This window comes from Moesziomyces antarcticus (genome assembly GCF_000747765.1).
Source record: "Moesziomyces antarcticus DNA, scaffold: scaffold_v10016, strain JCM 10317, whole genome shotgun sequence".
In the NCBI taxonomy this organism is placed as follows: domain Eukaryota; kingdom Fungi; phylum Basidiomycota; class Ustilaginomycetes; order Ustilaginales; family Ustilaginaceae; genus Moesziomyces; species Moesziomyces antarcticus.
The window spans coordinates 457,944-484,501 of NW_014638994.1; the positions used below are offsets into that span (position 1 = coordinate 457,944).

A 26,558-nucleotide genomic window follows, 5' to 3' on the forward strand; every position below is an offset into this window, starting at 1 on the left:
TCGGCTCTGGTGCCCTGTGAACCAGGAAAAGGCGAGAAAAAGTCTGAGCCCGAAAAGCAAAAAAAGAAGCGCGGGAAAACGGGGCTGAAAATGTTCCTACAAAGTCAATCGTCACAGCCTTGGCATGCGGAAGTGTCGGTGAGATGACTGTACAGCATCGGAACAGGGCCGGATTTGGAACATCCACGCACATCCTCACTCGCTGGTGCCGAAAGAGAGGATGAAGTGTGACGAAGAAAGGAGCGGGCGAAGGGGGAGCGAAGCTAAAAAAGATTTCCGCATCACTGAGCCAAGAGAGAGCGGACAAGGCGAGCGGGCTGCGCATAAACCCTGCGTGCGCATGCGCAGATTCATCCGCTCGGCAGTTCCGCTCGGCAGTGCGCCACAGCGACGCGCGCGGGATCGCGAGACGGGGTCCACCACACACACCGAAAGCCAATTCCAGCCAAAGAGTCGGGCGAGCTGGCAACCGACGAAATACTCTCGGCCGAAAGAACGCGGATGTGGGGTGGAGGAGCTGGAGGGTGTGGGCTGTGCGTGTGACGAGAGAGCGGGTGTTGTTCTCGCATTGCGGTGATTCCGACGTCCAAGACCATCGTCCCCACGCCTCCTTTCCGCCATCGCTCGCGTGCTGACTCGGCCTGGCGGCACTTGCGATCGATCGAAACGATGGACGATCTGCTCGATCTGACGTGGCAGCCGTCGAGTGGTTCCAACAGCTCGACTCAGCCATCCCAACCTGCCAAACCAGCATATAAACCACCCAACTACCACACGCCCCCACTCTCCTCCAGCCCGGCTCCTGCTTCCTCCAAGAGCACCACCGCTGCAACCACTGCGGCTTCAGCTACAGCCAACACCGACGCCTTTTCGTCGCTCTTCGCCTCCTCCTCCTCCTCCTCCTCCTCGTCCACCAAGCAGGAGGCCAATCTCAGCCTCGCCCAGCGTCAGCAACTCGCGCAGCAACAGGCTCGCAACAAGGCGGACGACGAAAAGCGCAGGAACGATGCACTCTGGTCCGGTATCAACTCGTCCACCTGGACCCAGCCCGTCGCCACCTCTCGTCCGTCCAGCGCGGCAAACGCTGCCAAAGCTCCAACTGCCAAGCCCACCACGCAGCCATCGGATCCATGGGACTTTGACTCCTTCACCGCTCCCTCCTCCAAGCCGTCAGTGCCCGCACTAACCACTACACAGCCAACGCCCACCAAATCGCACTCGACCGCTCCCGCAAACAACGACCCATTCGACTTTGATGGCTTCGAATCCTCCCTCCCAGCCCAGACCGCGGCGCACATCGACCAGTCCGACGACATCCTCGGCGCACTCGCCATGCCCGTATCCGAACTCAAGCCCTCCAGGCCACACGATCCTCGCGTCGCGGCGCTCTCCTCGTCTGCCTCGGCATCGTCGTCGGCAGACAGCTCGAGGGTCCCCTCACCAGCCAGCGGTCGTCGTCCCACCCCCACCTCCACCGCCCGCTCGCGCTCGCGCTCGCCTCCGCCCCACGTCATCGGCCAGATCGTCGAAATGGGCTTCTCGCCTCAGCAGGCACGCCAGGCGCTCGCACGCACCCAAACCGGCCTCGACGTCCAGGCGGCGCTCGAGCTTCTTGTCGGCGCCGACAACAACGACCAAGACGAACAGCTGGCTCGCCAGCTCCAGGCTCGCGAGCGCACCTCGTTCCGCGACTCGGACGACGACGAACCCCGCGCCCCCTCCCCACGTCGGCGTCCGCCACCGCAGTCGGGCACCCAGCGCGACACTGACGAGGCGACGCCAGACTGGCAGCACCAGGCCGACCAGCTGTACGCGCAGGCATCCGAGATCGGCTCGTCCGTTCTTACCAAGGCCTCCGCCTTCTGGTCGTCTGCCAAGGCACAGGCGCAAAAGGCGCTCGAGGAACATAATCGCGCCGGAGCCGAGCGCAGCACTACGCCGTCCGACGCCGGCAGCGAGCGTCATCGTGCGCGCAGGTGGGGCAACCCCACCGCCACAGCGCCAAGAAACAAGGAGTGGGAGGGGAAGCCAAAGTGGATGGTCGAGGCCGAACTCGCACAGTCCAACGACACGGCTCCCACCGCCAGCTCCGACGAGCCGGCACAGCTGGGCGGGGGATTCAAGGACTCGGACAACGAGGACGAGGCCGCTCCTGCCCCGCCTACTCAACAGCCCCGGCAAGGCAAGGCGCGTCAGGCGGCTGCACCCCCGACCGCCGGCGTGGCTGCGGCTGCGGCGGCCATGTCGTCGGCTGCCAGTGCCCTCTTTGGCGCCCGACGCGACGAGGCTGCCTCCATCTCGCGGCAGCACAGTCCGGCGGGCGCATCGCCGCCGCTCCCCACGCGGCCTGCTGCGGCACCCAAGGCGGCGTATGCGTCTCCCAACCGTCGCGGGCCCATGCGCAGTTCCGCTGCATCGCCTGCGCCCCCGCCCGCGCTCAAGCGCCGTGCGATTCCGCGCGAGGCGTCGCACACCATCTCGTCGGCCGCGCGCAACAAGGACGAGGGCAACGACCACTTCCGGCGCGGCGCCTACGCCGATGCCGAAGCGAGCTATACGCGCGGCATTGCTGCGCTCGAATCCGATTCGGCCGACTCGGTTCGGCTGGTGCCGTTGCTGAGCAATCGAGCGAATGTTCGGTTGAAGAACGGCGATACGGCGGGGACGATTCGCGACTGCGACCAGCTGGTGCGCATTGTGCTTGCGCCGTTCGGCGGGGGCGAGCGCGATGCGAATGGGAGGGTGGCCGTGTATCGACCGAGCCAGGAGGCGGATCTGCCGGCAGAGTTGGGCGAGGTCAAGCTGCGCGAGACGTTTGGCAAGGCGCTGGTCAGGCGCGCGCAGGCGCTCGAGGCGAGCGAACGCTGGAAACTCGCCGGTGCCGATTGGGCGGTGCTGCTCGAGTACGAACAGCTCGAGGGCTCGGGCGTGCGCACTGCCACGTCGAACATCAAATTCGCTCGACAGGGCATTCAGCGCTGCTCGCAGATGCTCAACCCCACTCCTGCCGTTGCTGCGTCCCAACCCAAACCCAAACCCAGACCTGCTGCTCCCCGACGTCCCCCCACTTGCTCGAACGGGGAGGCGAGTGCGGCCTTCGCGCAGCAGCAGCAGAAAGCGGCGGTGGAAGAGACGGAAAAGTTTGCGCTCAAGGATGCGGTGGATGCCAAGATCGACGCGTGGAAGCGCGGCAAGGAGACGAATCTGCGCGCGCTGCTCTCGTCGCTCGACACGATCGTGTGGCCAGAGCTGGGGTGGAAACCGATTGCGCTCCATCAGGTGCTCGACGCCGCAGGGCTCAAGAAGAACTACACGCGCGCCATCGCCCGTCTCCACCCGGACAAGATCAAGGCCGACGCGGCCACCGAGCACAAGATGATTGCGGCGGCTGCGTTCCATGCGCTCAACGAGGCGTGGAATGCCGCCCAAGCCTAGACGCACCGCACAGCAACGAGACTGCAAAGAGGGAGCATTTACAATGTGATTGAAGCGTGGTGCAAAGTGAAGAAGATCGGGGTGATGAAGACAATGTGGAAAGCGGGATGGGGAGAGGCGGTTTTGGCTGAGGGTTATTGGGGGCGACACTACCTCCTTGCTGCTGGCTGTTGTTGAGCGGCCTGTGGCTGTTGTTGAGGCTGAGCCTGGTTGTTCTGCACACTCAGCACGGAGCTGGCGTACCTCGCTACGAGATCCGTCACGGTGAGGTAGACCTTCCTCACGCCAGGCGGACAGCTTTGATGCTGCGTATATCCATCGAGTACGGCACCTACGTGTTGGAATGCAGCTCTGGTGAAGCTGCTCATGTAGAAGCGGAGTCGGAGGAAGTGGGCATAGAAGAGCGGAGCCATGAGCGAGTTCCTCCACAGCAGTGCACCAAACAGCACACGCGCAAAGATGGCCACCTCTGCATACGCCACAAAGCGCATGGCCGGATCGTAATTCGCCTTGACCCAACCTTGAACCATCTTGGCCACCTTGGACTGTTGTCCCTGCTGTCCTTGCGCCGTACCTTGTGCTGGAGGTGGAGATGGAAATACCGCGGGCAAAACCGTCGTCCTTACGAACGTGAGCACGTGGAAGAGGGAGAACGTGACAAAGGGGAGGATAGTAATAAAGATGGGTTTGGACATGAACCAGTATACCGCCAGAAAGAGGTACTGGACATTTTCATCCATGAGCGCACGCTGAATGTACGGCTTGTTGAGCTGCGGTACTCCAAACGACTTGTACACCACCACGCAGTACGACAGGATGGCTCCAAGGTACGTTGCGGTGTACCAGCGTGAAAGACCGCCCGATTTGGTCGCAAACATCACCGTACCCGCCAGGTAGCGAAGCCCCGCAAAGAAGCACAGGAAGTGTCCCGCCGCCCAAATCAGGTGCGGCGTAGATGCCGATGGTCGTGGCTGCCATAAACACAATCGTAAGCATCAATAGATACAACAGCAAACAGCGGTTGTGCGGGCGAACTTACCATGATGGGTAAAGACGGATGTGTGTCGGTGCAAGGGTCGATGGAGATGGAGGCGCAAGAGATAGCGGCACCCTCCACCTTGGAATGCGGACGAAGCTCCAAAGCGCGCATCAGCCACGTCCCAAGCGGCCGAGGACGTAGACGTGGCTTTCCGGCCGGCTTTTTGGCGTTGGCTTTGCAAATCGGAATCGGCATCGATATTCGCAATCTTGCCCGATGACTGGCTTGACTCGAATTTGCGGGGCGAGATGGGAAAGCGCAGTTTCATGCGGGACTATGCGGGCCGCTCTCTCCCAGGGTCGATGGCTGCACGCGTCATGCAGGGCTCTCTGCTTAGCCATCTCTCTCGCTTCTGACTCGACCACCATATCCGCTTTCGACCGTCACCGCGCTTTGGTTTTGGACACAGCCATGATCGACAGGATACCTCGCTGAACGATATCACGATGAACGACGAACACGCAGCCGCCTCTTGGCCGCATCTCTCCACCTCGGCCTCTACGACGGCGTCGAACACGGCGCCACCCACGCCTCCGTCGCATCGCGCACTTGCGACAGCAAAGGACGAGTTCGATGAAGAAAGCGGACTGCCTGCGCTGCATCTGCTCAATATGGCGTGCGACGATGCAGTGTCGGATGGGAGCGACGAGGCGGACGGATTCTTTGCGCTCGATATGGGCGTGAGCATCGACCAGCAACTCCAGACCTCGGACGGCTTTGAGGCTCCGACATCTACCTATGCGCATCCTGCACTCCGTCGTGCATCCGAATGCACCTACTCGTCGTCTCCACTCCAGAACGTCGGACTGGACCCGGTGATTGCGTGTCGCTCGCGCACATCGCCTACGCAGGCTGATGCAGCCGCAGTAGCCGAAACCGCTTCGCCGGCGAGCTTTGGACCCATCGCACCCGAGGTGGATGCAAAGGGCAATCTCGAGTACAAGCTCAAGATCCTTCCGCCGAGCCGCGAACGATTCGACAGGCTGGTGACGCAGCTCAAGTGGCGGCTGCTCGAGGGTGGAGGCGTGGCGGTGTACGAGATCGGCGTGCTCGACGACGGCACGCTCATCGGGCTCGATCCCGACTCGATGAAGGACTCGCTCAAGCTGCTTGCCCTCATGGCGGGCGAGGTGGGCGCCGAGTGCAGTGTGCACCGCGTGCTGGCGCTCGAGCGTATTGCGGCTGCATCCGAACTGAGCCTTCGGGCACTGGCGCCGGAAGAGGCAGTCGAGTGTCTGCAGCCGTACATTGCATCGGCGGCGGAGCTGCAACCAGAGATCCGCGAGCAGATTTTGCAGCAAGCAAAGGCAGGAATGTACAGATTCGACATGGCCGAACAGCAGCACATCCCCACCGCGCTGCATCAGTCGCCGTCGTCCAAGATGGTTCCTCGCTCCAGCAGCAGCAACAAGCGCACGCTGGACGTCGACGCTTCGGCCGTGGTGTATCTGCCGTCGAAGGAGGAGAAGCGTCTCATGCGGGCCGAGGCACAGGCGGAGACGCAAGAGCGCAGCATGAACAAGATGACACGCGTCGCCGACTCGGTGCAGCCCAAGACGGCACGCGCGAGGGCACGAACGCAGAGGCACACAGTGTCGGGCTACGAGAGCGTCCTCGCCTCAGCCGGCGTGCTGTCCGAGCGTGCTGCGCGCAAGCTGTACGGCAGTCCGCAAGAGCGAGAGCACCACCAACACGCGGCCAGACTCATCGTCGAAGCAGTGGTGCGTGCTGCGATCTAATCCAGGCCCAGAATTGAATCGCCAATTGTGTTCCATCCCTGCATCTCATTGCATCCTCTTTTGTTTCTGGGCTCGAGTCTGTCGGGCAAGTGTTGGTTCGGGACGGCGAATCGAGGCGTGGGGAACGAGCCAATTAGACGATCAAGGGTGCAGGTGCCGGTGCAGGTGCAGATGCACGGTTTGGCCGCATGAGGAAAGAGGCCGACCCAAGGCCACGGGACCGCTCCGATGGCGACAAAAGCATGCGCTTCACACGGCCAAGATCTAGCCACCTTTTTTTTATCCGCAGCAGCTGAGCCAAAAGAGGCGAGCGGATATTATTATATACAGTTTGTGACGAGAGAGAGACAAGGTTGCAACTCCACTGCCGTTGATGCACGCGCCATGCAGGCACAGCGCACGCTCCCTCATGCACGTCGGACTTTCCGTCTGGCAAGCACACGCCACGGGAAGCGCGTGCGTGACTGATCGGAATTGACAGAAGCGTGACAGCTCGCTTGGGCCCAGCTCAGCACAGCACAGCTGAGCGAGTCCCGTTCCAGCACGCCGGTATCGGGTCCCGCCTTGCAAGTCGCAACCTGTCCAGAAACGCACAGTGCGTCCCGCGGGTGCAGCTTCCACCGTCCACTCTCCAGCGCCGATGTGATTATCCGCAGTCAGCTCAGCGGGTCACCCGACGCACACAGTCATCCAAGTCTCCCACGCCGCCACACTCGGCACTCCCCGTTCAATCACACATGGGAACAGCCCATCGAATCGTCGGAGGCGCCGAGGAGGTGTTGCGCGCGCTCTCAGCCATGGAGAATGTCTATATAACAACGGACCCACACGCAGCTGAAGAAGCGAGAAGGACCCCCCGTCAACTCACCTCTCTATACCCCCCTCTCTATCCCCACCTGGACAACGGAATCATCATCCTCCTTCTACCCCTTTCGACCTCATGAACGTCTTGGGTCTAGGACGAAACACTCTGCAAAAGCTCAGCCGATCCACGTCCGGTGCCAGCATGTCCAACCTCGCCGAATCCGACGTCGACGTCGACGCTCCCCTCAAGCCCCACTTTGGCCGCACCGAGAGCCACCTCACCGCGCTCACCGAGTCGAGCGACACCGCCATGATGCACCTCGACGACACGCCCCTCACCACCCCCTCGGTCACCGACCACCAGCCCAGCTTCCTCACCATGCACCAGCCCTCCATCGACATCCGCAGAAGCCTCGTCGTCCTCATCGACGACCTCAACGATCAGGACTTTGTCGATTGCGACCTCGAGTGCTTCCTCGAATCGCTCGCACACGAGCGTCTCCTCCACATGCCCCGCAAGAACTCGGCCTGGGACAAGGTGCTCCGTCAGGCAGAGGAGATCGGCGCACAGCTCAACCACTTCTCCCACCTCGCCGCAGACGAACACTCGCTCAAGACCAGCCTCGTCGCCATCCGACTCCACCTCGAAGTCGGTCATCACCAGGCTCACGCCCTCCGTCCGCTCTTTGAGCTGCTCTCCCACATTGCGCACCTCCTCATCCGCTCGCTCCACACCAGCACCCCTTACCAGGCCCACTCGCAGCCCGTGCGCTCGCTCCTCCACTCGCTCTTCTCCCGATACATGTCGCTCAGCGCACACCTCGCACGCCACGTTCGCTCGCGCATGAACCGTCTCAGCCCCACCAGCTCCGAGTCGATCGACATTGGTGCCCACTTTGCCGACGCCATCGACGCCATCGACATCGACCGCATCAAGCTCGATCGCCTCGTCTGGAGGCTCGCCCTCGTCCAGCACGCCGTCCACCCGGCCGTATCGACGCTCGACATCCTCAACCACCTCGAGGGCAAGTCCGCCCCCAGCCTCAAGTCGCGCCTCTTTGCCAGCCTCAAGCGCCAGGCCACCGTCGAACCCGAAACGTGCGAGTGGTTCCAGACCCCGCTCCTCGGCTTCCTCCGCGGCCGCGACGACATCCTCCAGATCACCGGCAAGCCGGGCACAGGAAAGTCATCGCTCGCCGTGTGGACCCAGGAGCGTCTGCGTCGCACGCTCGGTCGCAAGTCCTACGACGTCCTCCTCGTCGACCAGCACGACTCGCACTCGCTCCTCGACCTCGCAAAATCGCTCCTCGCACAGATCTGGCACCACAACATCGGCGACGTAGAGCTCCACTCGGACCTCGCAGACGTCATCGCTCACGACTACGAGGAGGAACCGCTCGCTCAGGCGCTGTGGGACGTCCTCGCCAACACGCTCGCCCGCATCGCGTACGACAACGACATGCTCCTCCTCGTCGACGGTCTCAGCACCCGCCACGACAAGGCGTTCCAGCAGCTGCGCCAGTGCGTACAGCGCAGCCCTCGCGCCCGCATGGTCACCTTTGGCGGTGCTTACGCCGACGACTTGCCCGACTACAAGATCACGCGCGACGTCAACGCCAAAGACCTCGCCGTCTACCTGCGCAACGGCCTTTCCAGGCAGGGCGTCCCGCACGACGAGACGCTGATCGAGTCGCTGCTCGAACGCGCCTGCGGCTCGTTCCTCTGGGCCTACCTCTACCTCGAGCTCCTGCGTCTGCATCCCGAACAGGACAGCGACTGCACGCTCGATGTCCACAAGCTTCTGCATGAGCATGCCAAGCACCTCGGCGAGGCGGGCGAGCGTCTGGTCCAGTTGATGCTCATCGCCAGGCGGCCGCTCTGCTGGACCGAGCTCGGGGCGCTCATGCGTCCCGACATGCTCGAGGCAGCGCGAGCCTCGCCGCACGCCTCCATCTTCTTCCAAGACATCAGCGGCCACCTCCACTTCCGCCACGCCACCATCCGCAGCTTTGCACGCGAACATCTGCTCAACGACGAGCAGATGGTGCACAGGCGCATGCTGCGCAAGCTCCTCGTCTCGGTCGCCGCCGAATTCACCGACGTCGCCCTGCCGCGCCTCGAGCTGCTCAGTGGTAAAGAGCTCGACGCCGCCCTCCACGCGGGCAGCGCCGTCGAGTACACCGTCCTCTTCTGGCACCACCACTTTGAGCGCTCCGGCCTCGAGGCGAAGGAGCTCGCCGACTGGTTCCCGCGCTCCACCCAGTTTGCGCTCCTCGAGTGGTCCTACTGGAACCACCACCGTCACGTTGCCCACCACAAGCTCGGCCTCGAGGTGCGCAAGGCGTGCTTCGGCAAGGACCACCTCTCGGTCATGCAGATGTACCTCGCCCTCGCATGCATCCATCGCGGCCACCACCAGCTCTCGGAGGCGGCCGAGTACTTCTTCTACGCCTGCAAGCTCGGCCAAGAGGGCAAGTGCATCGACCGCTTCTCGCTCGTCGTCACCATGTGCGCCTCGCTCTTCCTCACCTGCACCGAGACGCTCGTGTTTGTCGAGAGGACCGAGCTGTGCACCATGCGCGAACACATGATCCGCTTCACCATCGAGATCTGCCGCCGCCAGCACGGCGAGCACAGCGAACAGGTCATCCACTGGTACCAGGTGCTCATCCAGCTCCTCGTCGGCATCAAGGATCACGCCGCCGTCATCATCGTCTACCGCGAGCTCTACCACATTTTCTTGCATCTCCACGGCCCGCGCCACGAGCGCACCAAGCACATCTGCAACGAGATGGCCGGCCTCGAGATCGTCGTGCACGGCGAAGATACCGAGCTCATCAACACCTACGTCACCTCGATCCTCGAGACCGTCGACGACGAGGAGGACGAGCACGAGCACGATGCGCGCATCCTGGTGCTGCTGCGACTCGCACGCGGCTACGCCAAATACCACCAACACTGGCACCACGCTTGCCGTCTCTACCTCACCATCTGGCGTCGACTCGGCGAGATCTGCCGCCGCCAGTGGTCGCTCGACATGGTGCTGCTCAAGATCGACGTCTGCATCGAATACGCCAAGCTGCTCCACGCCCACGGTAACGTCACCGAGGCGCACGACATCCTCGTCGTGCTCTGGGCCGAGTTCCACCACCACGAGTGCAAGGAGTACGACATCGTCATCCGGCTCAAGCAGCTCGGCCTGGTGCTGCGCAGCTTTGGCCTCCTCTCGGTGTGCTACGAGATCTTTGTCAAGCTCTTTGGCTGGTTCAAGGGCTGCGGCCGCCCCTATGACGACGAGGCGCACGAGGTCACCGTCATCGTCACCGAGGTGACCGAGGAGATCGAGGAGGTCACGCGCAAGACCAAGACCACCACCAAGATCACCGTCACCGAGACCGTGACGCGCGAGGTGTTTGAGACGCACTACGAGCGCTGCATCCGCATCAAGAAGGGCGACAAGCACCTGTACAAGGCGTGCCTGCTGCTCATCAACCAGCTCATTGCCTGCAGCAAGTACGAGGAGGTCGAGATCGTCATCACCCGCACCATCGAGCTCGCATGGTCCGCCTTCCTCGACGTCAGCGTCGACATTTCGATCCCCGGCGAGCACGTGCTCGAGATCCTGCTGCTCGTCGGCCAGCTCGCCCACTGCCACCGCAAGAGGGGCCACTACGACGTCGCCGAGCGCTTCTACCTGCGCATCTGGTGGGCCTGCCGACACAGCTTTGCCATCGACCACGAGCACGTCATCCACGCCTTCTGGGCGCTCATCGGCTTTTACGAGGACCACTACCGCTACGACAAGGTCATTGAGCTGTACGTCGAGGTGCTCGAGCTCTACCGCGCGCATTGCGGCGCTCACCACACGCTCACCATCCAGCTCATGTACAAGCTCGGCAGGCTGTGCAAGAGGATGGGCAGCCACAACTACATCCAGTACTTTATCGACATCTACACGGTGCTCGAGGCACACCACGGCCACTGCCACCCGGATGCGTGGGAGGCGGCGTGGGAGATCTGCGAGTGGCGCTTCGACCACTGCCATTGGGGCTCGCTCATCGAGATTTGTGGTACGCTGTGGCAGGTCTTTGTGCACGGAGGCCACGACCACGGCCACCACCACCACGACTTTTTCACCGCCGACATCATCATGGTGCTGTACGAGCGCTACGTCAAGGGACTCGAGGTGCACGTCGGCTTCCACTTTGAGGAGCACTACAAGCTCACCATCGAGCTGCGCGACGTGATCAAGGTGCGCTTCGGCGTCGACCACACGCTGCTCATCCGGGCGCTCATTGCTCTCGCCAAGATCTGCGAGTACAGCGAGGAGCACCACCACGAGGCGGTCACGCTGTACGAAGAGGTGATCACGCGCACGCGCACCGTCACGGTCGAGACCATCACCGAGGAAGAGGTGACGGTGGTCAAGAAGCGCCTCACCAAGGTGTACGTCACCATCATCGAGAAGGGCGGCCACCACCACCACCCCGAGCTGGGCGAGAATGCGCTGCGCATCTGCATGGAGATGTACCTCCAGCTCAAGGCCGAGCTGGGCTGCTGGCATGAGCTGACGCTGTTTGCGCTCGAAAAGGTGCTCATCATCCACTTTGCGCTCGGCGGAGAGCACCACCACGCGCAGATCCTGGTGCTGCTCCAGGCGACAGTCCTGGAAGTGCTCGGCAGCTGCCACGAGTCGGTGGTGCTGCACCGCGTTGCCATCCACATCTCCAAGATGCTCATCCGCTTCAAGGTGGCGGCGTGGGCGATCTCGCTGCTGTGCAAGCTGCAGCACCTCATTGTGCTGCCGGACATGCCGTGCGAGCACGACCACGACGTCGAGTGGACGCACGCGCACGGCACGGAAAAGATGTCGCTCGTGTTTATCGTCGCGTGCCTGCACAACCTGGGTCATTACGAGGAGCGCTCCTTCTCCGAGGTGATGGCGGCGGTGCTGCTCGAGATGCAGCTCTACCGACAGTACAGCTACGAAAGCCGCCGCGAGGTGGTCGAGATGGTGGTGCTCCTGCAGGCTACTGCGCGTCTGCACTGCTTCTGGCACGCTGTCGGCCGTACCGCCCTCTGCCGCTCGATCCTCGAGCAGGTCCTGGTGCACTTCCGCGCTTCGGAGCTCGGCGACTGCCTGGCCAACGAAGTGTCGGACGAGGTGGTCATCGTGCTGCTCGAGTCGGTACTTTCGCACACCGACGGCGAAAAGCAGGTCAAGGACGTCGCGCACCTCTTCTGCCATGCCGTCAACCACCGCGTCAGCCAGCTGCTCGAGGCGGGCGACTTTTCGACGGCGCACGAGCTCGCCAAGTGCGGCCTCAAGCTCGCACGTCACCACCGCTTCTACCACAAGCACGTGGCGCTGGGCTACAAGCTCGCCGAGTACATGGCTGGCATCGATGTTCCCGCAAGCACGAGCAAGAAGATCAGCAGGGCGATGCGCCAGACGTCGCGCGCCATCACGGACGAGGTGCTGTGTGCGCTGCGCGAGGCCAAGATCGAGCTCGTGTCGCTGCGCTTCGACGACGTGCGCGGCCTGGTGCGTCTTCTGGGCGCCCAGTCGAACTACAGCGAGCTCGAGGCGGTGCTCGAGCAGCTGTGGCGGTCGAGGGAGGTGCAGCGGAGCTGGGAGCCGGCGACGGTGGTGTCGATCGGGCACGCGCTCGTGCATGCGCACGTGGCTGCTGGCCATCTGGACGCGGCTATGTCGCTGTGCGACACGCTGTGCTACAACCTGCGCCACTCGGGCGACGGGCTGGACGACGAGGCGGTCGAGGCGAGCCAGCTGCTAGCACAGCTCTACACGCACGCTGGCCGCCACGACCGCGCCATGGGCGTGTACGAGGAGGTGCTGCGCGAGGTCGACGAGGACGGCACCTCGGAGCTGTTTGAGCGCTGGGCGGGCAAGCAGCTCCAGATGCTGCGCTTTGCGTATGCGCGCAACGGCGGCTTTGCCAACAGCAGCTCGACGTATCGCGACCTGTTTGCCTCGCTCGCCACGCGCGGGCTCGACTGCCACCACGAGGCGTGGGAGCTCAACGCGGGCGACGAGCACGCACAGCCGCACACGGGCGGCTACATTGCGCCCGACAACTGGTTCCTCCTCTCCACCACCGCCGTCGCACAGCCGGGACACGCTGATGCGCACGGACACATGCACGAGCACAAGCAGAAGCGCAGCATGCGCCGCGGCCGCGACTCGCTCACCGACATTGTGCTGCGCCGTTCGCGCGGCTGCCGCGTGTCTGCCGCCGACAAGATGCACGGCGCACGAGCGTCGCTGCCTGCACAGGCTGCCTAATGGCGCCACCACATTTTCTTTTCCAGACCAGATCGAGTCGACTTTTTGTTTCCTAGACCGGTGAAATGTACATATGTTCGAGAACGTTGATCGAGTGACACTAGACTGTTTGGATAGCTGCAACATTACAAAGGCCGATATGCGCGAGTTTCAATGTCGTTCTCCGGCCTGGACCGGTGCAATCGGATGCACATCTTATCGGACGCCTTATTCTATCCGACTCGAGATGGCAATGCACGCGCACGGCTTTTGCTACCGACATGTGCGTCTGCGTTGCGACGAAGGCTGGTGGCGCAGGTCGGGTCAATATCACGGAGTGCTGTGGTCTATGGCGTCTTTCGCGACCGAATGGGGAAGCTTGTCAAAAAAATCCACGGTGATCCCCGAAGCTGGGGGGGATGGAGATGTGCGCCGTCCTATCTCGTATTGTGGCGTTGATCAAACCAACATCGGATGCGACTCGATCTGGTCTGAAGAAAGGGCCAAACGATGTAGATTATCACGGCTGTATAATTGACCAAGATTGGTACAGGACGGGAAGGACAGTATGAACGAGTGTGCGTGCAGAGAGTCGGATGCAACGGCAGAGCGAGTGCGCGCGCGGCTTTGCTCGAGCCCATTGTCTTTGTGCAACGGTTCAAAGAGCGTGGGTCGATTTAGTTGACATTGTCGTGGGTACGGGATTGGTGGTGGCGACGACGCAAACCGAGCGACTGTTTGATCTCCTGTTGGATGCTTCCACCCTGTGCATCAGCATGGTCCATCTGTCCTCCTGCCACAGTAACCGAGTTTCCACTACCGCTAACAACCGGTGCATTGGCTTGGCATTCGAGCCCTTCGCCAGCGTCTGCGTCTGCATGTGCATTCTCCTCGGCATGGGAGAGAAGACGCTTCATGAATCCGGGTTCGAAACCCTGCAACGGCCTTACCAGCGTATCGATGGCTTTGGCAAACATCTCGACCGGATCCACACCTCCTTCACTCGAAACCAGTCGTTTTTCGGGCGGGAACTTGAATCCCACACCTGCACTTGCACGACCAGGATGAGTTTCCAAGTGCAAGGCGTTTTTGACGCTTTGAGCCATCTCTACCGCTTCGCCAAGTAGTGGCTCGCGCTTGGATAGGCCAAAGAACTTTTCGACCTGCTCGAGCGCTTGATCCACTTTGCCACCGCTGGCATCTGCTTGGGCCGACTGCGTTCCACCCGTAGTGATGGAATTGCCAGAGCCGCTTACGACGGGAGTGTTGGTTTGAAACGTGTGTGTGGTCCCACCGTGTGCATCGGCTGATGCGGCTTGGTGACCCGACTCGAACATCAGACGCTTGGAAAGATCGTTCGAGATGGGAGAAGAGCTGGCGGCGCAGGCCAGGGAAAGAGCGACGAGCATCGAAAGCTTCATCTTTGTCAAGGGGAGAGAGAGTGAGGAGAGATGGATGATGGAGCCAAAGACGTCGACAAGGTGGATGGGTTTATATCCGCTTCCAGCCCGGTGAGGTGCACGACGTTGCGACTGCTACACTGCACTTCGCAGGGTAACTGCGCACTGCACTTGAAGGGATGACCGTGCTGCGCAGGGGGAGGTATTGCCAAACACTGCTGGTCTTGGCGCAGCGATGAAGGCGAGCGATCCGACCACTTGATCCTAGCAATCGCCCTCTAAACGCTTCAAACGAGATCTGGAATCGCTTCATACGGTGCGACCATGATCTTGATGCGCGGGCATGAACCATCACCATCACCGCCTCCTTTTGGGCGGATGTGGGATGCGCATTGATCTCAAGGCTACTAGTCGCGAGCGACGATCAGCGTGGTCCTGCTCATTTCTCAAGGCCCAGAATCAGTTCACACATGGCCAACCACCAACCAAAACGTCGAGCCCGTGTGTTGGAGCAGCGATGGTACTCGCGCCGATACTGGATGGGCAACGATGTGCGACGGTCAGCTCGCCAATGCTCATTCCCGAAAGTTCGACCGACGGTCGAAGGAATGCATCCAATTCATCACAACGTTAGGGGCATCGTCGTGCTCGGCTCGTTTCTCGGCGAGCCGCGCACGATCGGGATCAAGTCGCGCACATCTAGCATGTGCGCACCGTGCGACCCAGCTCATCTTGTAAATTTGGGCTGTTGAGCTCGATTCAAGTGGCGATGGCAACGATCAGCGATGCACGATGAAGCCGCTGCGCACGGAACACTCTACTTGATTGATGTCCAATTGAGCGTGCACGGTGACCTCCATCTCGACTGCACGAGATTGACCCTCGATCGCGACGAACAAGAATGGGTCCCAGCACGTTATGACGTCCTCACAGCGATCCGAGCTGCATGAAGACGCCGACGACTTGATCTGCTCAACACCAAACCATACCACCGCTCCTACTTTGACCACCACCATGAATTTCGTCTCTGCCTTGGTCTTTCTGCTTCTGGCTGGGCTGGGGGAGTCGGTCGTGGTGCCACGACAGTGGAATGTGCCATTGGTGGTGATGGGCAACTACCAGTCCGGTAGCAACCTCCAAGCCGGCACGAACAACGTACAGACCATCGTAAACTCGGTCAACGTGCATGGCAACACCAACGCTGTCAGTTCCAACTCGGTCGGCACCACCGCAGCTACCAGCATCAACCAGTCCACCACTCAAGACGATGGTGAGGATGATGGGTTGCAGGCGGCAGTGGATGCGACGATTCGACACCTCCAAACCGCACTTGCACGCTCAAAGTCCCGACATCACATCCACGCTCATCGACAATGATTGTTCCATTCCAAGCTTCACAAGCCCAGCACTTTGGTTCTGTACATGTATGCCGCGAGTGCGATCAGGCTAGCCACGCCCATACATGCGCCGGTAAAGACGATGAGTGCGTTGAACCCATTGATCCCATACTCGCCCGCACGCGGGTGCTTCGTAACCACACCGGGTCTGTACAGAGCCGATCCGACCAGCGGACCGGTAACAGCCGCTACGCCACGCATGAACATCCAGGTCAAGAACTGCAGCGCATTGTCCGACCGCGTCACCGCTGCCAGATCCCTCGCAATGGGCGTTAGGAAACATCCAAATCCCCCACCCTATGCCATCAATACGTCAGCTTGAATACCCTCGCAGCGTCAAAGGGGAAGCATGGAACTTACTGCAGCTCCAAACACAATGGCGAACACGAGCAAAATCGGAAGGGTCGCTGCAAAGCCCAGCAGAAGTAAGGCGGCGAGGGCACACAGGCCCGATGAAACCGCCATGCCGAGCGTGAACGAGAGCTTGTCAATCGACGGTCCCGTGATGGTGTAGCCGATGATGGCCGATGCGTTGAATGCGGCCAGGATGCCTGTGGAGACGGTCGAGCTGAACCCGAGCGCCGTGGCGTACGTCGCAATGTACAGCGATACAATGTACCATCCAAACGCCTGCAATGCCACCACTCCCAACTATCCAACAACCCAAAAACCATCAGTCTTGTGTTGCTCTCTCTTTGCGGGCGAGTGGCACTTACGTAGATGAGCGACAGTGGGTGGATGAGCCACGACAGGTCGCCAGGAAGCAAAGCCCTTGCCAGCTCGAGCTTTGTGATTGGAAGCACATCGGGTGTTTCGAGTGGCAGTCTGGGTCTGACGAACCATAGCGCCGTGCCCGCGAGTACGAGCTGGGCGAGCGCCCACACCCTCATGGTCCAGGCAAACCCGACCGAGGTGAGGAGCGCATTGAGGATGAGCGGAAACACGACGCCGCCGAATCCAGACCCCATGAAGATGACGCCCGTAGCGAGGCCGCGTCTGGTATCGAACCACTGGCCGAGGTACAGCACGACGGGGAGCAGCAGCACGCCGCTCGTAACCCCGAACAGCACGCCCTGGAACACGATGAGCATCGCCACCGATCTCGCGAATGATGCAACCAGAATGCACGCCGAGCTGAGCACCACGCTGACGAGCACCAGTCTGCGGCGAAGGTGCGGAAAGGTAGTTACGAAGCCGCGCAGGATGAGCGGGATAAAGTGCTGACATCCGATGACCAGCGTGCCTACCGCCGAGATGCCGGTCACGCTCGTCCCGTACAAGGGCGAGTCCGGATTGTGCTCGTGGTAGTCTTGAAAGCTGCCGTACGAATATGCTACGCCCCACACCATGGACCAGATGACGAATCCACACGCCAAGAAGCGCCACGCCGCCGCACCTTGGTCGACAGCCGCAAGCTCGACTGGCTTGGCCTGGGATGGTGGGTAGGTCGCGAGAACAGGCGGAGAGGGAGGCCGCGAGTTTTCGGTATCGCTGGTAGCCTTGCTTTCGTCAAAGTGGTGCTTGTTCTGCTCCTCCTCCTCATCGATGGGTTGGGTATAGTCTTGCTGGGAAAGACTGCCGAGGCGCGTACGGAAGAGATGCGCTTCCGAGTCGTCCGTGTACGAGGCTCGCGATGGCCGCCGCTGAACCGTCGTCGTAGCCAGGCCGGTTTCGGCGGCCGTCGTCCTGCCGGCGGTCGTTGCTGTTCCAGTCGACATGGTGCACAGTCCGAACGAGTGGTGGCGCGAATCATGGCTATCGGCCCCGGTTGAAGTTTTGTGTGACTCAAACCGTTGTGCAGGGTCCGTTCGGCGAATGGCACGGCGAAAAGAAAGGAGCTTTGAAAAAGTTCCTATCCTTTGAGCCGAGTCCGGCGGTGAATTCGCCGAAGTCGCAACTTTTCCGAGAACGTGGCAGTCTTGTCCCCGCATACAATGGCCGCTCGGAGTCCTGTCGGATATGCTCTGTCGAAGAGTGGGCCGACATCGGGCGGTGCGAGCATGGATCGAGACGATCCGAACCGAATTGGTGGGGAACCGAAGGTCGGCGGCAAAAGTGCGGAGATGAGGTTTCGTAGCGGCAGCCAAATTTGTCCGCCGGGTCAAATTGCTACCCCACACGGCAGCGGAACAACTTCGATCCACGACTCGCATCTGGCATCGAGCTCACCTCGCCAGCTCCATCCGTGCGATCGACTATAAACACCGCCATTCCAAGATGTCGTTCGTCCGGTCTCTTCGAGCAGTACCTCTGAGAGCCCCACGAGCATTATCGCCCTTGCAGCTATCTCGAAGCATGACTACGTACCAGCACACCATCCTGCACCGCACGCATCCTTGGGTAGCGCAGCTGGTGACCGAGCTGCACGCGCAGTCGGAGCAGCAAGATGCGCAGGGCACGGGCATCTCTTCGCTCAATTCGCAAGACGTGCAGAAACGCGACTTTAGCCGCTTCAGCCACAAGATGATTGCGCTCGAGCAGGACAAGGCGGAGCTGATCTATGCGGTGCTGCGCAACAAGAAGGCGACGCGCATCTTTGAGGCTGGCACCTCGTACGGCGTGTCGACGATCTATCTGATGATCGCCTCGCAAGCCGCAGCTGCCGCCGCTTCGTCCGACAAAGCTATGGTGTGGGGCACCGAGAAGGAGGATCACAAGGCGGATGCTGCGGTGGCCAATATCGCTACGGCGCTAAAGCTGCCCAAGGGCACGAGCGATATCCCCGGCTTCACAATGTTGCGAGGCGACATCCTCGAACAGACTCGAAAGGCCAACATCGGGAAAAACAGCCTAGACGCTGTGCTGTTTGACATCTGGGCCGAATGTAAGTAGCACGCTCCCGACCCGAGTGCCGGTATAGATCGGCTGACACTTTTTGTTGTGGACAGTGGCGCTGCCGACGTTCAAGCTGCTCGAACCTTCGCTCCAGGCGGACGCGGTGCTTTTTATCGACAACTGGCTCACCGGCGTCGAGATCGGCACGTATACGGCTTTCAAAGAGTACCTCGAGGCGCAAGGCTGGTACGTGGCTGCGATGCCCTTCAAGAATGGCCTCGGTATGGCCACTCGGGTGTAGCTTTTCGGCGGAGAGAGGGTCTGTGCTGGATGAAATTTGGACCCTGCGCATTTTAGCCGCGTGAAATCCGGCTTGGCCCGTCGGTAGCTGAGAGTGTGGACCGGCCGAGGTGGGGGCCGAGAGCCGAGAAGGCATGCTGAGCCATGTTGCCGTCGAGCCACCATGGTCGCCATCCTCTTCATTGGGTCGCTATCTCATCTCTGACTCTGACTGGAGGAAATGTCGAGCCAAGCGTCCAAGCAAGATGTTGCGCCCGGCTCTGCGGCCTGGCAAGAGCTGCACACCACGCTGCACTCCGTCGGCGACTCGATCCGAAGAGAGGTCGTGGGCGAATCGTACGTCGAGCGCAGCCTCTCGAACGCCAACGACTTTACGATGCCCATGCAGAAGCTGGCGACCGAGTATGCGTGGGGAGGTATCTGGTCTCGTCCGGGGCTGGCGCGTCGCGACCGCAGCATCCTCAACATTGGCATGCTTGCGGCGCTGGGCAAGTCGACCGAGCTGGCTACGCACGTGCGCGGTGCGCTCAACAATGGCGTGACCGAGACCGAGGTGCAAGAGTGCCTGCTGCAGGTGGCGACGTACGTGGGCATGCCCGCCGGCATGGAGGCCTTTCGTGCTGCCGACAAGGCGGTGCAGGAGTGGAAGGCGGCGCAAAACACTGCTTCGGCGTCGACGAGCAAGACCAGCTAGATCAGTCCATATCCGCGACTTGACTCGGGCTCAATCTCGACGCTCTGCTCTCTGCGCCTGTTGCTACTTATATCTGCGTGAGATGCGGCGAGAGAGGGAGAGGGGGATCGAAGCTGAGTTCCTGATTGCACTCGGTGATGGCTGCGGAAGTGCGATGCGGATGAGCCGATCGCGCAGCTTCGATTTGTAAATCGGGCGGGATGACGCGCCGACTTCGATCTTCCCATCCAGTGGGCCAAGTCACCTGCGGCTGTTCCGATGCAGTTGCTGCCAATCCTCTATGCTGCAAGGCGGGATCCCATGACAGTTTGGCCCATGATCTGCTTGCGCCGCTCACTCAGCATCGAGCGGCCTCATTCCGAAGCGTGGGAAGCATGGACGGAGACGCTCCGAGCTTGTCTCAAGTGAGACTTCGCTCGGGCATGAATCTACAGCTCTGCTCTCATGGCAGCAGTCGGGTTTCAGTTCATTCTGCGAATTCCATCCCTGAGCCGCCTCGCTTGCAAAGCATTGAAGCGTCGAGAGTCGCGTCGCGCTCCTCCAACAAAGGGACCCCGCCAAGCCTTTTTCGCGCAGCTGTCACACTCGGAGGCTGTCACACTCGAGGCTGTCACACTCGGAGCTGGGCCTCTTTGCCGAGCCGAGTGCTCTCGCTGGCCGCTGCGCTCATCCGACAGCAGGAGCACTGTAGCCACATCGGACGCCTTCCGAGTTCTGCCAGCAAGTCTGCCCGGCGTCGCTTCAGTTCAGTCACACTTGACACTGGGAACGGCAATCACATCGCGGCGCTCACTCAGCGCTCACTCGTGCCTGACCCTTGAGCTGTATGCTTCAGCGCACTCTGGCCGGCCTTGCCGAATGCGCCTGTCATGACGAGACGAGACGAGACTGCGACGATTGAATGACCTCTCCATCCGCTCGATATAGCGACCACTCCCTTCCTCCCTTCCTCACCACCATCCGCTCCGCCGCCGCCGCCTCCTCCTCCTCCCCCCCTACATATCCATCCTCCCCATCCGACTTCGTTTCACTACCGGGCTGGCCCCGCTTGTTCGCTCTCTGCATACACATTCCCACTCGCACTCGGCATTCGATACCCCTATTCGCTCAACTTGAACCATGTCTCTGCGCAACTTCTCCGTCATCCGCCTCGTTGCGCTGGTCGCAATCGTATCGCATCTACTCATCACCCTCGTGGACGCCCACGGCTACGTAACCGCGCCCGCCTCGCGCGCTTACTTTTGCAAGACCGGACAGGCCAAAGACTGCGGCGAGATCCAGTACGAGCCCCAGTCCGTCGAGGCTCCAAAGGGCCTCCCCTTCGCCCGCAGCGGCGGTGCCAATCTCTGCTCAGCCGGTCTGAGCCAGTTTGCCCAACTCGATCGCCAGGGTGCCAAGGTCTGGCCCACCACAAAGGCCGCCGACGTCCACTCTTTTTCATGGACTTTCACCGCACAGCACGCCACCACCAACTTTCGCTACTTTATCACGCGCCCGGACTGGGACGCTTCCTCCACCAGGGGTCTGACCGCCAACGACCTCGAGTCCGACCCGTTCCTCACCGTCGCCATGAACGGCAAGGCTCCCCCCGCCACCATGAAGCACGACCTCTCCAAAAGCATGCCCACACGCACCGGCCATCACATTGTGTACGCCGTATGGACCGTCGACAACACCGCCAACGCATTCTACCAGTGCATCGACCTCGACTTTGGCGGGTCCAACTCCAACTCCAACTTTCCCGACGTCGCCTCTCCCTCGACTACCAAGCCCGCCGCCGCTGCCGCAGCCTCTTCTTCTTCTGCTAGCTCTTCTTCCACGAGCAGCGCATCCGACTCCAACTCGGCGGCAACCAACTCCAACTCCACCGCGGCTGCATCCAGCGCATCCACTCCCAAGCCTGCCTCGGCCTCCAACACGGACCACCGCAGCCACGCGGCCAAGTCCAAGTCGTGCCGCCTCAAGAAACGCCGCCAACCCAACTCGTCCGCGCTCGCTGCACGCGCCGACTTGCGTCGCCCGCCGATGCGCATGCTCAAAAAGCGATCCTCCTGATCCCATTCCCCCCCCTCTACACACGCGCAGCAGGTCCTGTGCTTTTCTCCTCGATTCTGGCGCGCCCGGCTGGTTTTTCGCGGCGCTCGCAATCACAGAACATCAAACCTTTGGCTTTTCCTCTCATGTCACATTGGCTGCTACTGGCACGCACGCGGGTCTTGCATTGAGAGTGTGTGGGATTGGCGAACTAGACGCGCCTTGGTGCTGTGTTGGCTTGTGCGTTGGGCTGGTGGGGGAGGCTGTTGAAGTTGCGCTTGTGTTTGCGTGCTGCTTCGCGGTGGCGCTTCTTGACCGCGGGGGTGAGTTGCTGTTTGTATCTCGACCAATCCTCCTCCTTTTGCTGTTCGGTCCTTGGTCTCATCCATCGCGATACGGCTGCTTGGGCATGGCTACCGTTCCAAGCTGCCTCTGCTGGACCGGGGAAAAAGGGTGCAAGTCGCTTGGGTTCTTCTGGCTGCACCACATCGGATGTGGGGTAGCGAGATTGGATCGGCGCAAAGGTTGATGGAGCCGTGTCGTCGGTGGGATCGTCTTCGAGTTCCAGGTCGAGACCTAGTGAATCGAGGAGTGAAAATCCCGCGCCCGAGTCGTTGATATCCAGACCGAGACTAAACCCAGCCGAGGCGGTAGGTTCTTGTGGACGGAACATCTCTTTGAGCGTCGACATGGAGACTTTGGATCCGATATCCTCTCCCGTAGCAGTGGCTGTAACCCCGCCCACGGAGTGCACCTCGGCGACTGGTGTTGATTCGACGCTTGCGCCGGGCACAAGTGATGCAGGATCAAACCGCGCAATGGGCACATAACTTCCACCGCCAGCTTGCGTCGATCCAGCCGGTGTGGCTAGAGAACGAAGGAAGGCAGCACGTCGAGACTTGCCCTCCATCGCTGCAGGAACTGCTTCTTCAACAACAGCATCTTGCATCGCAACATCCTCCACTTGCGCCTCGGCAGCCTCTGGCAACTCGACTTCCAACGCAGCGTCCGAGCTCGAGCTCGAGTCACTGCTCGGTGTTGCTTCGACATCCTCCGCTTCCGATGACGATTCTGTGCTCGAAGCATCCGAGCTGGATTCGCTCGATTCCGACTCCAGTTCGACTTGCTCCTCTTGCGCAGCGACCACAGCGGGGGCGACTTCGTCGTCGGAAGCGCCAAACATCTCGCCCAGCAGCGCAAGCGTCTTTTGTCGCTCCTCGACCGCATCTGCCATCCTTGCTGCAGGAGCGGCGGCGGCGATCTCGTCGTAGCCGTCGGAAAAGTTGGCCGCGTCTTCCTCCTCCGGATCCAGGCCTGGCACAAACGTCCCCTTTGTCTTGTGCGTCGGTTTCGAAATCGGCGCGGGCACTGGTGGCGTCGAAACTGGCGCTGCGGGCGTCAATGTCGACACTACGCGCGGCTGCACCTTGGCTCGCTTGGCAGGCACGGATGGCAGATCCGAGAACAGATCGTTCATACCCGCTGCGCTCGACGCCAGCCCACTGAAGAGGTCGTCGATGTCCGCCGTGTCCACCTCCTCGGCCACAGCAGCATTCTCGACGGCACGTGCTGGCACCGCCGGCTTGGCAGGAGTGAGCGTCGAGGCGAAACCGGCAAACAGATCGTCGTCCGCATCGTCGGCAAAACGGTCAAAGTCGAGCTGGTCCACCACATCCCCCTCGTTATCAGCGTGTGCAGCTGCGACGACACGAACAGGCAGCTTGGTGAACTCCTCGTGCAGCACCACGCCGTCTTTCGCCACGTACTGCCAGCGCACGAGACGATGCGATGCATTCGCTGCCTCGTCGTCGTCGATCTCTTCGCACTGCCATTCGCCCGATCCGAGCGAGGCCACATCGAAATCCGCCTCGGCCGCGCCCGTTTCGGCTGCAAGCGACTCGAGCAGCGGGCCGGAGAGGTGGATGGCGCCGTAGCGCGTAGGATCGATGGTGATGCGATGCGCCCGAGTGGGTGGACGTGGATTGACGCGCGTGCCTCGACTCGATTCGGGCTGGGCGTCCTCTTCCTGTGCGTTGGCGTTGGCGTGTGCGAGAGTGGATGCTCGCGAGGGACGCGGGAGCGGATGGGCAGGACGCATACGCAATGGACGCACAAGATGTCCTGCAGGCGTACGCTTCCATCCCCACACCGACCCACTCTCCACGGCCGCCTCGTCCACCGGCTCCATCCTGGCACTCTCGAATCCCATGCCTGGCGGCAATCGCCTTGGCTTTTTGGCGGTGCGTTGCTCATCCTCGAGCCTTTGCTTTTCGTTTTCCTGCTGGATGCATTGCTGGTAGTCCGGCTTGGCCTCGCCGATGCGCAGCGTAGCGCCTTTCCACACCGAGCCCGAGAGCAGATTCATGCATCGCTGAATATGCTGTTGCGGTGCGCGCAGGGTGAGGTAGGCGTACGGACGGAACTGGCCGAGGGCGTCGCGCTTGCCGAGCCCGTCGAGCGCAAGCACGTCGCCAAACGTGGAGAAGCGTCGCACTAGCTCCTCTTTCGAGAACGACTCTGTGAGCCCCGAGACGAGGAGTCTTTTCTGCGCGACATCTTTTTCTTGGTGTGGATGATCTTCTTCTTGGCTTGGGCCTGCAGAAACGGAAGAGAAACATAAATAGCGGGTAAGTACGTGCATGCTGGAGCGACACAACGGAGTGTGTGAGAGGGAGAGACTCGCATTGGCCTTAGCTTTGTTGACGCGGCGGGAGGAAGGTGGAAGAGCCTCTACACTGGATTGTGCATTGGTAGACGCACCATTAGCTTTGGGGATCCTGGTCGCCGGCGCCTTCTCGGTGGCTTTGGCAAACGCCTCTTGCTCCGGATCGAACGACTCTACGACGACATGCGTGTGGTGCTGGTCCGAATCGTACTCCTCCTCCTGGATCTGCGGCACGGCATCCGCTTCGTCGAGCTGCTCGTCGTCGGATGCGTCGTCGGCGTCGAGATCGGATTCGCCCTCGGCTTCGAGGCCGTACGCCTTGCGTGCCTCGCGCACATTCTCGGCAGCCTTCTCCTTGCGCGCCTGTCGAAGCTCCTTGCGTGCCACCAGCTGCTCTTCCTTGGCCTTTTTGGCGAGATACTCACGACCCGCCTGCTTGCGCTCCTGCTTTCGTTTGCGGAAGCCCGTCAGATACTCGGCCCTTGCCTTTTCGTCGAACGTCAGCTCGGGGCCCTTGCCCTTGCCCTTTCCGCGTCCCTTTTGCGACATGATTGTGGACTGTGATGGCGAGGGTGATGGTGGGGTGAAGCGAAGGTAAGAAAGAGCCTTTGTGCGAGCCGCCATTCTTTCCGCTCGGCTGCTTCGAGGAAATTTTCTCTTTGCGCCCTCAATTCGCGCTCGGCCGCACTTCCGACATCCGACAATATTGATTTTACGATGCTACGATGTCAGATCGGCAGTTCGCGCGGATGTCAAAATTCGCCGACCCTCAACGCCGCTTTCTTGCTTCGCTCCCTCTGATGGTGGTTGTCGAGCTGCAATCCATCATGCCCCGAGCTGAGGGAGAGATCGCACATCGACTCGAGCAGGCGCCATAAGCTGGTAGTCTAGCTCGCGAACCATAGCGGACGGATCTCATTTCCGCGCGCCGAAAGATCACAACGCTACCATCTACTGTAAAAGCAAGCTAGTAAGGCAAGCGGCGCTCACCACGGGATCTGGACGAATGAACCGTCCGTGGAGAATGGCGCATGGTTGCCGATCAGCTGGCCCGTAGGACCATCGTCTGGCAGCGTGGCGAGGTGCACGTACACCGCCGCACCCTCCTCCAACGACCTCAGCCCCGTAAAGTTGTTGAACGGTGTCTTGACATGCCCCGGCGAAGCGGCATTCACCTTGAGATTCGCACCGATATGCTGCGGCAGATTCTTGGCCTGCATGAGCGTGACCATATTCAGCGCTGCTTTGGACGCATTGTACACCATCGCACCTGTCCTTTCCGCTTCCAGACCGCTTCCAAAGGCCGGTGAGCCTCGTGCCGACGAAACGTTGACGATCCTTGCACGGTCGGATTTGGAAAGCAGCGGTAGCAGCGCATTGGTCACTGCGACCGGTGCAGCAACGTTGGTGGTGAACACATCGACCATGTCGGCCGAAGTGGTCAGTTCGGTTTGAAGGAACAGGACGTTGGATCCCTTGCCACCGCGGCCGGGCGGAGCCCCTACACCGGCATTGTTGATCAGCACATCCAACGCGCCACCGAGCAGCGGGCCGGACGGATCCAACAGTTGCAAAACCGCCAAATCAATCGAGCTTTGATCATCGACGTCGAGAACGAGACCGTGCACCCTGGCGTCAAAAGAGGACGAAGCAAGCTCCTCTTTGAGCTTCGAAACCGCTTCGTGCACAGCTTGGGCGCGCCGGCCGCTGAGGATCACATTGAAGTCGTGCTGCTGAATCAGTAGACGAGCAGCCGTGAAGCCGATGGGTCGAGCATCGAAGCTGCCCGTGATGAGCGCAGTGCGCACGCTCGTTGGAGTTGCACTAGTGGCAGACGTCATCACCAAGAGGCGCCGCGCTGTCGATGCAACGACAAGACGATGCATGAGCGAGGCCAGTTGCCGCCTATGTTCGCGCCGAACGACACCTGCGACGCCCCCCCCCCCCCCCCCCCCCCCCCCCCCCCCCCCCCCCCCCCCCCCCCCCCCCC

The 26,558-nt window shown here is 61.2% G+C and overlaps 10 protein-coding genes across 10 annotated transcripts in view; 6 read left to right on the forward strand and 4 right to left on the reverse strand.

Annotated features, from left to right (window-relative positions):
- Window positions 1-669: 669 nt before the first annotated feature.
- PAN0_016c5379 (ER organization and biogenesis-related protein) lies at window positions 670-3,435 on the forward strand (the record flags this gene model as incomplete). Its single annotated transcript, XM_014799320.1, has 1 exon — window positions 670-3,435. The coding sequence occupies one exon, from the start codon at window positions 670-672 to the stop codon at window positions 3,433-3,435; it is 2,766 nt and encodes a 921-aa protein (XP_014654806.1).
- Window positions 3,436-3,584: 149 nt separating this feature from the next.
- Window positions 3,585-4,669, reverse strand: PAN0_016d5380 (endoplasmic reticulum protein; the record flags this gene model as incomplete). Its single annotated transcript, XM_014799321.1, has 2 exons — window positions 3,585-4,406; window positions 4,475-4,669. 2 exons carry the CDS (start codon window positions 4,667-4,669, stop codon window positions 3,585-3,587), a joined length of 1,017 nt encoding a protein of 338 aa, XP_014654807.1.
- A 251-nt stretch (window positions 4,670-4,920) lies between these two features.
- Window positions 4,921-6,213, forward strand: PAN0_016c5381 (uncharacterized protein; the record flags this gene model as incomplete). Its single annotated transcript, XM_014799322.1, has 1 exon — window positions 4,921-6,213. The coding sequence occupies one exon, from the start codon at window positions 4,921-4,923 to the stop codon at window positions 6,211-6,213; it is 1,293 nt and encodes a 430-aa protein (XP_014654808.1).
- A 940-nt stretch (window positions 6,214-7,153) lies between these two features.
- PAN0_016c5382 (NACHT domain protein) lies at window positions 7,154-13,324 on the forward strand (the record flags this gene model as incomplete). The annotated part of the gene is made up of 1 exon (XM_014799323.1): window positions 7,154-13,324. One exon carries the CDS (start codon window positions 7,154-7,156, stop codon window positions 13,322-13,324), a length of 6,171 nt encoding a protein of 2,056 aa, XP_014654809.1.
- A 656-nt stretch (window positions 13,325-13,980) lies between these two features.
- Window positions 13,981-14,724, reverse strand: PAN0_016d5383 (uncharacterized protein; the record flags this gene model as incomplete). The annotated part of the gene is made up of 1 exon (XM_014799324.1): window positions 13,981-14,724. The coding sequence occupies one exon, from the start codon at window positions 14,722-14,724 to the stop codon at window positions 13,981-13,983; it is 744 nt and encodes a 247-aa protein (XP_014654810.1).
- A 449-nt stretch (window positions 14,725-15,173) lies between these two features.
- On the forward strand, window positions 15,174-16,080 carry PAN0_016c5384 (uncharacterized protein; the record flags this gene model as incomplete). The annotated part of the gene is made up of 3 exons (XM_014799325.1): window positions 15,174-15,262; window positions 15,338-15,437; window positions 15,637-16,080. The coding sequence occupies 3 exons, from the start codon at window positions 15,174-15,176 to the stop codon at window positions 16,078-16,080; spliced, it is 633 nt and encodes a 210-aa protein (XP_014654811.1).
- Window positions 16,081-16,097: 17 nt separating this feature from the next.
- Window positions 16,098-17,818, reverse strand: PAN0_016d5385 (MFS general substrate transporter; the record flags this gene model as incomplete). Its single annotated transcript, XM_014799326.1, has 3 exons — window positions 16,098-16,397; window positions 16,461-16,730; window positions 16,817-17,818. 3 exons carry the CDS (start codon window positions 17,816-17,818, stop codon window positions 16,098-16,100), a joined length of 1,572 nt encoding a protein of 523 aa, XP_014654812.1.
- Window positions 17,819-18,317: 499 nt separating this feature from the next.
- PAN0_016c5386 (uncharacterized protein) lies at window positions 18,318-19,869 on the forward strand (the record flags this gene model as incomplete). The annotated part of the gene is made up of 3 exons (XM_014799327.1): window positions 18,318-18,924; window positions 18,989-19,170; window positions 19,393-19,869. 3 exons carry the CDS (start codon window positions 18,318-18,320, stop codon window positions 19,867-19,869), a joined length of 1,266 nt encoding a protein of 421 aa, XP_014654813.1.
- A 1,119-nt stretch (window positions 19,870-20,988) lies between these two features.
- Window positions 20,989-21,924, forward strand: PAN0_016c5387 (chitin-binding protein; the record flags this gene model as incomplete). The annotated part of the gene is made up of 1 exon (XM_014799328.1): window positions 20,989-21,924. The coding sequence occupies one exon, from the start codon at window positions 20,989-20,991 to the stop codon at window positions 21,922-21,924; it is 936 nt and encodes a 311-aa protein (XP_014654814.1).
- A 190-nt stretch (window positions 21,925-22,114) lies between these two features.
- The window catches only part of PAN0_016d5388 (short-chain dehydrogenase reductase sdr), a gene marked incomplete at both ends in the record, with an annotated part of 4,660 nt that continues 216 nt past the window's right edge, over window positions 22,115-26,558 (reverse strand). The window contains 3 exons of the mRNA XM_014799329.1: window positions 22,115-25,126; window positions 25,336-25,405; window positions 25,559-26,392. Of these exons, the coding sequence (XP_014654815.1) occupies window positions 22,115-25,126; window positions 25,336-25,405; window positions 25,559-26,392 (3,916 nt within the window). The remainder of the gene's footprint in view (window positions 25,127-25,335; window positions 25,406-25,558; window positions 26,393-26,558) is intronic.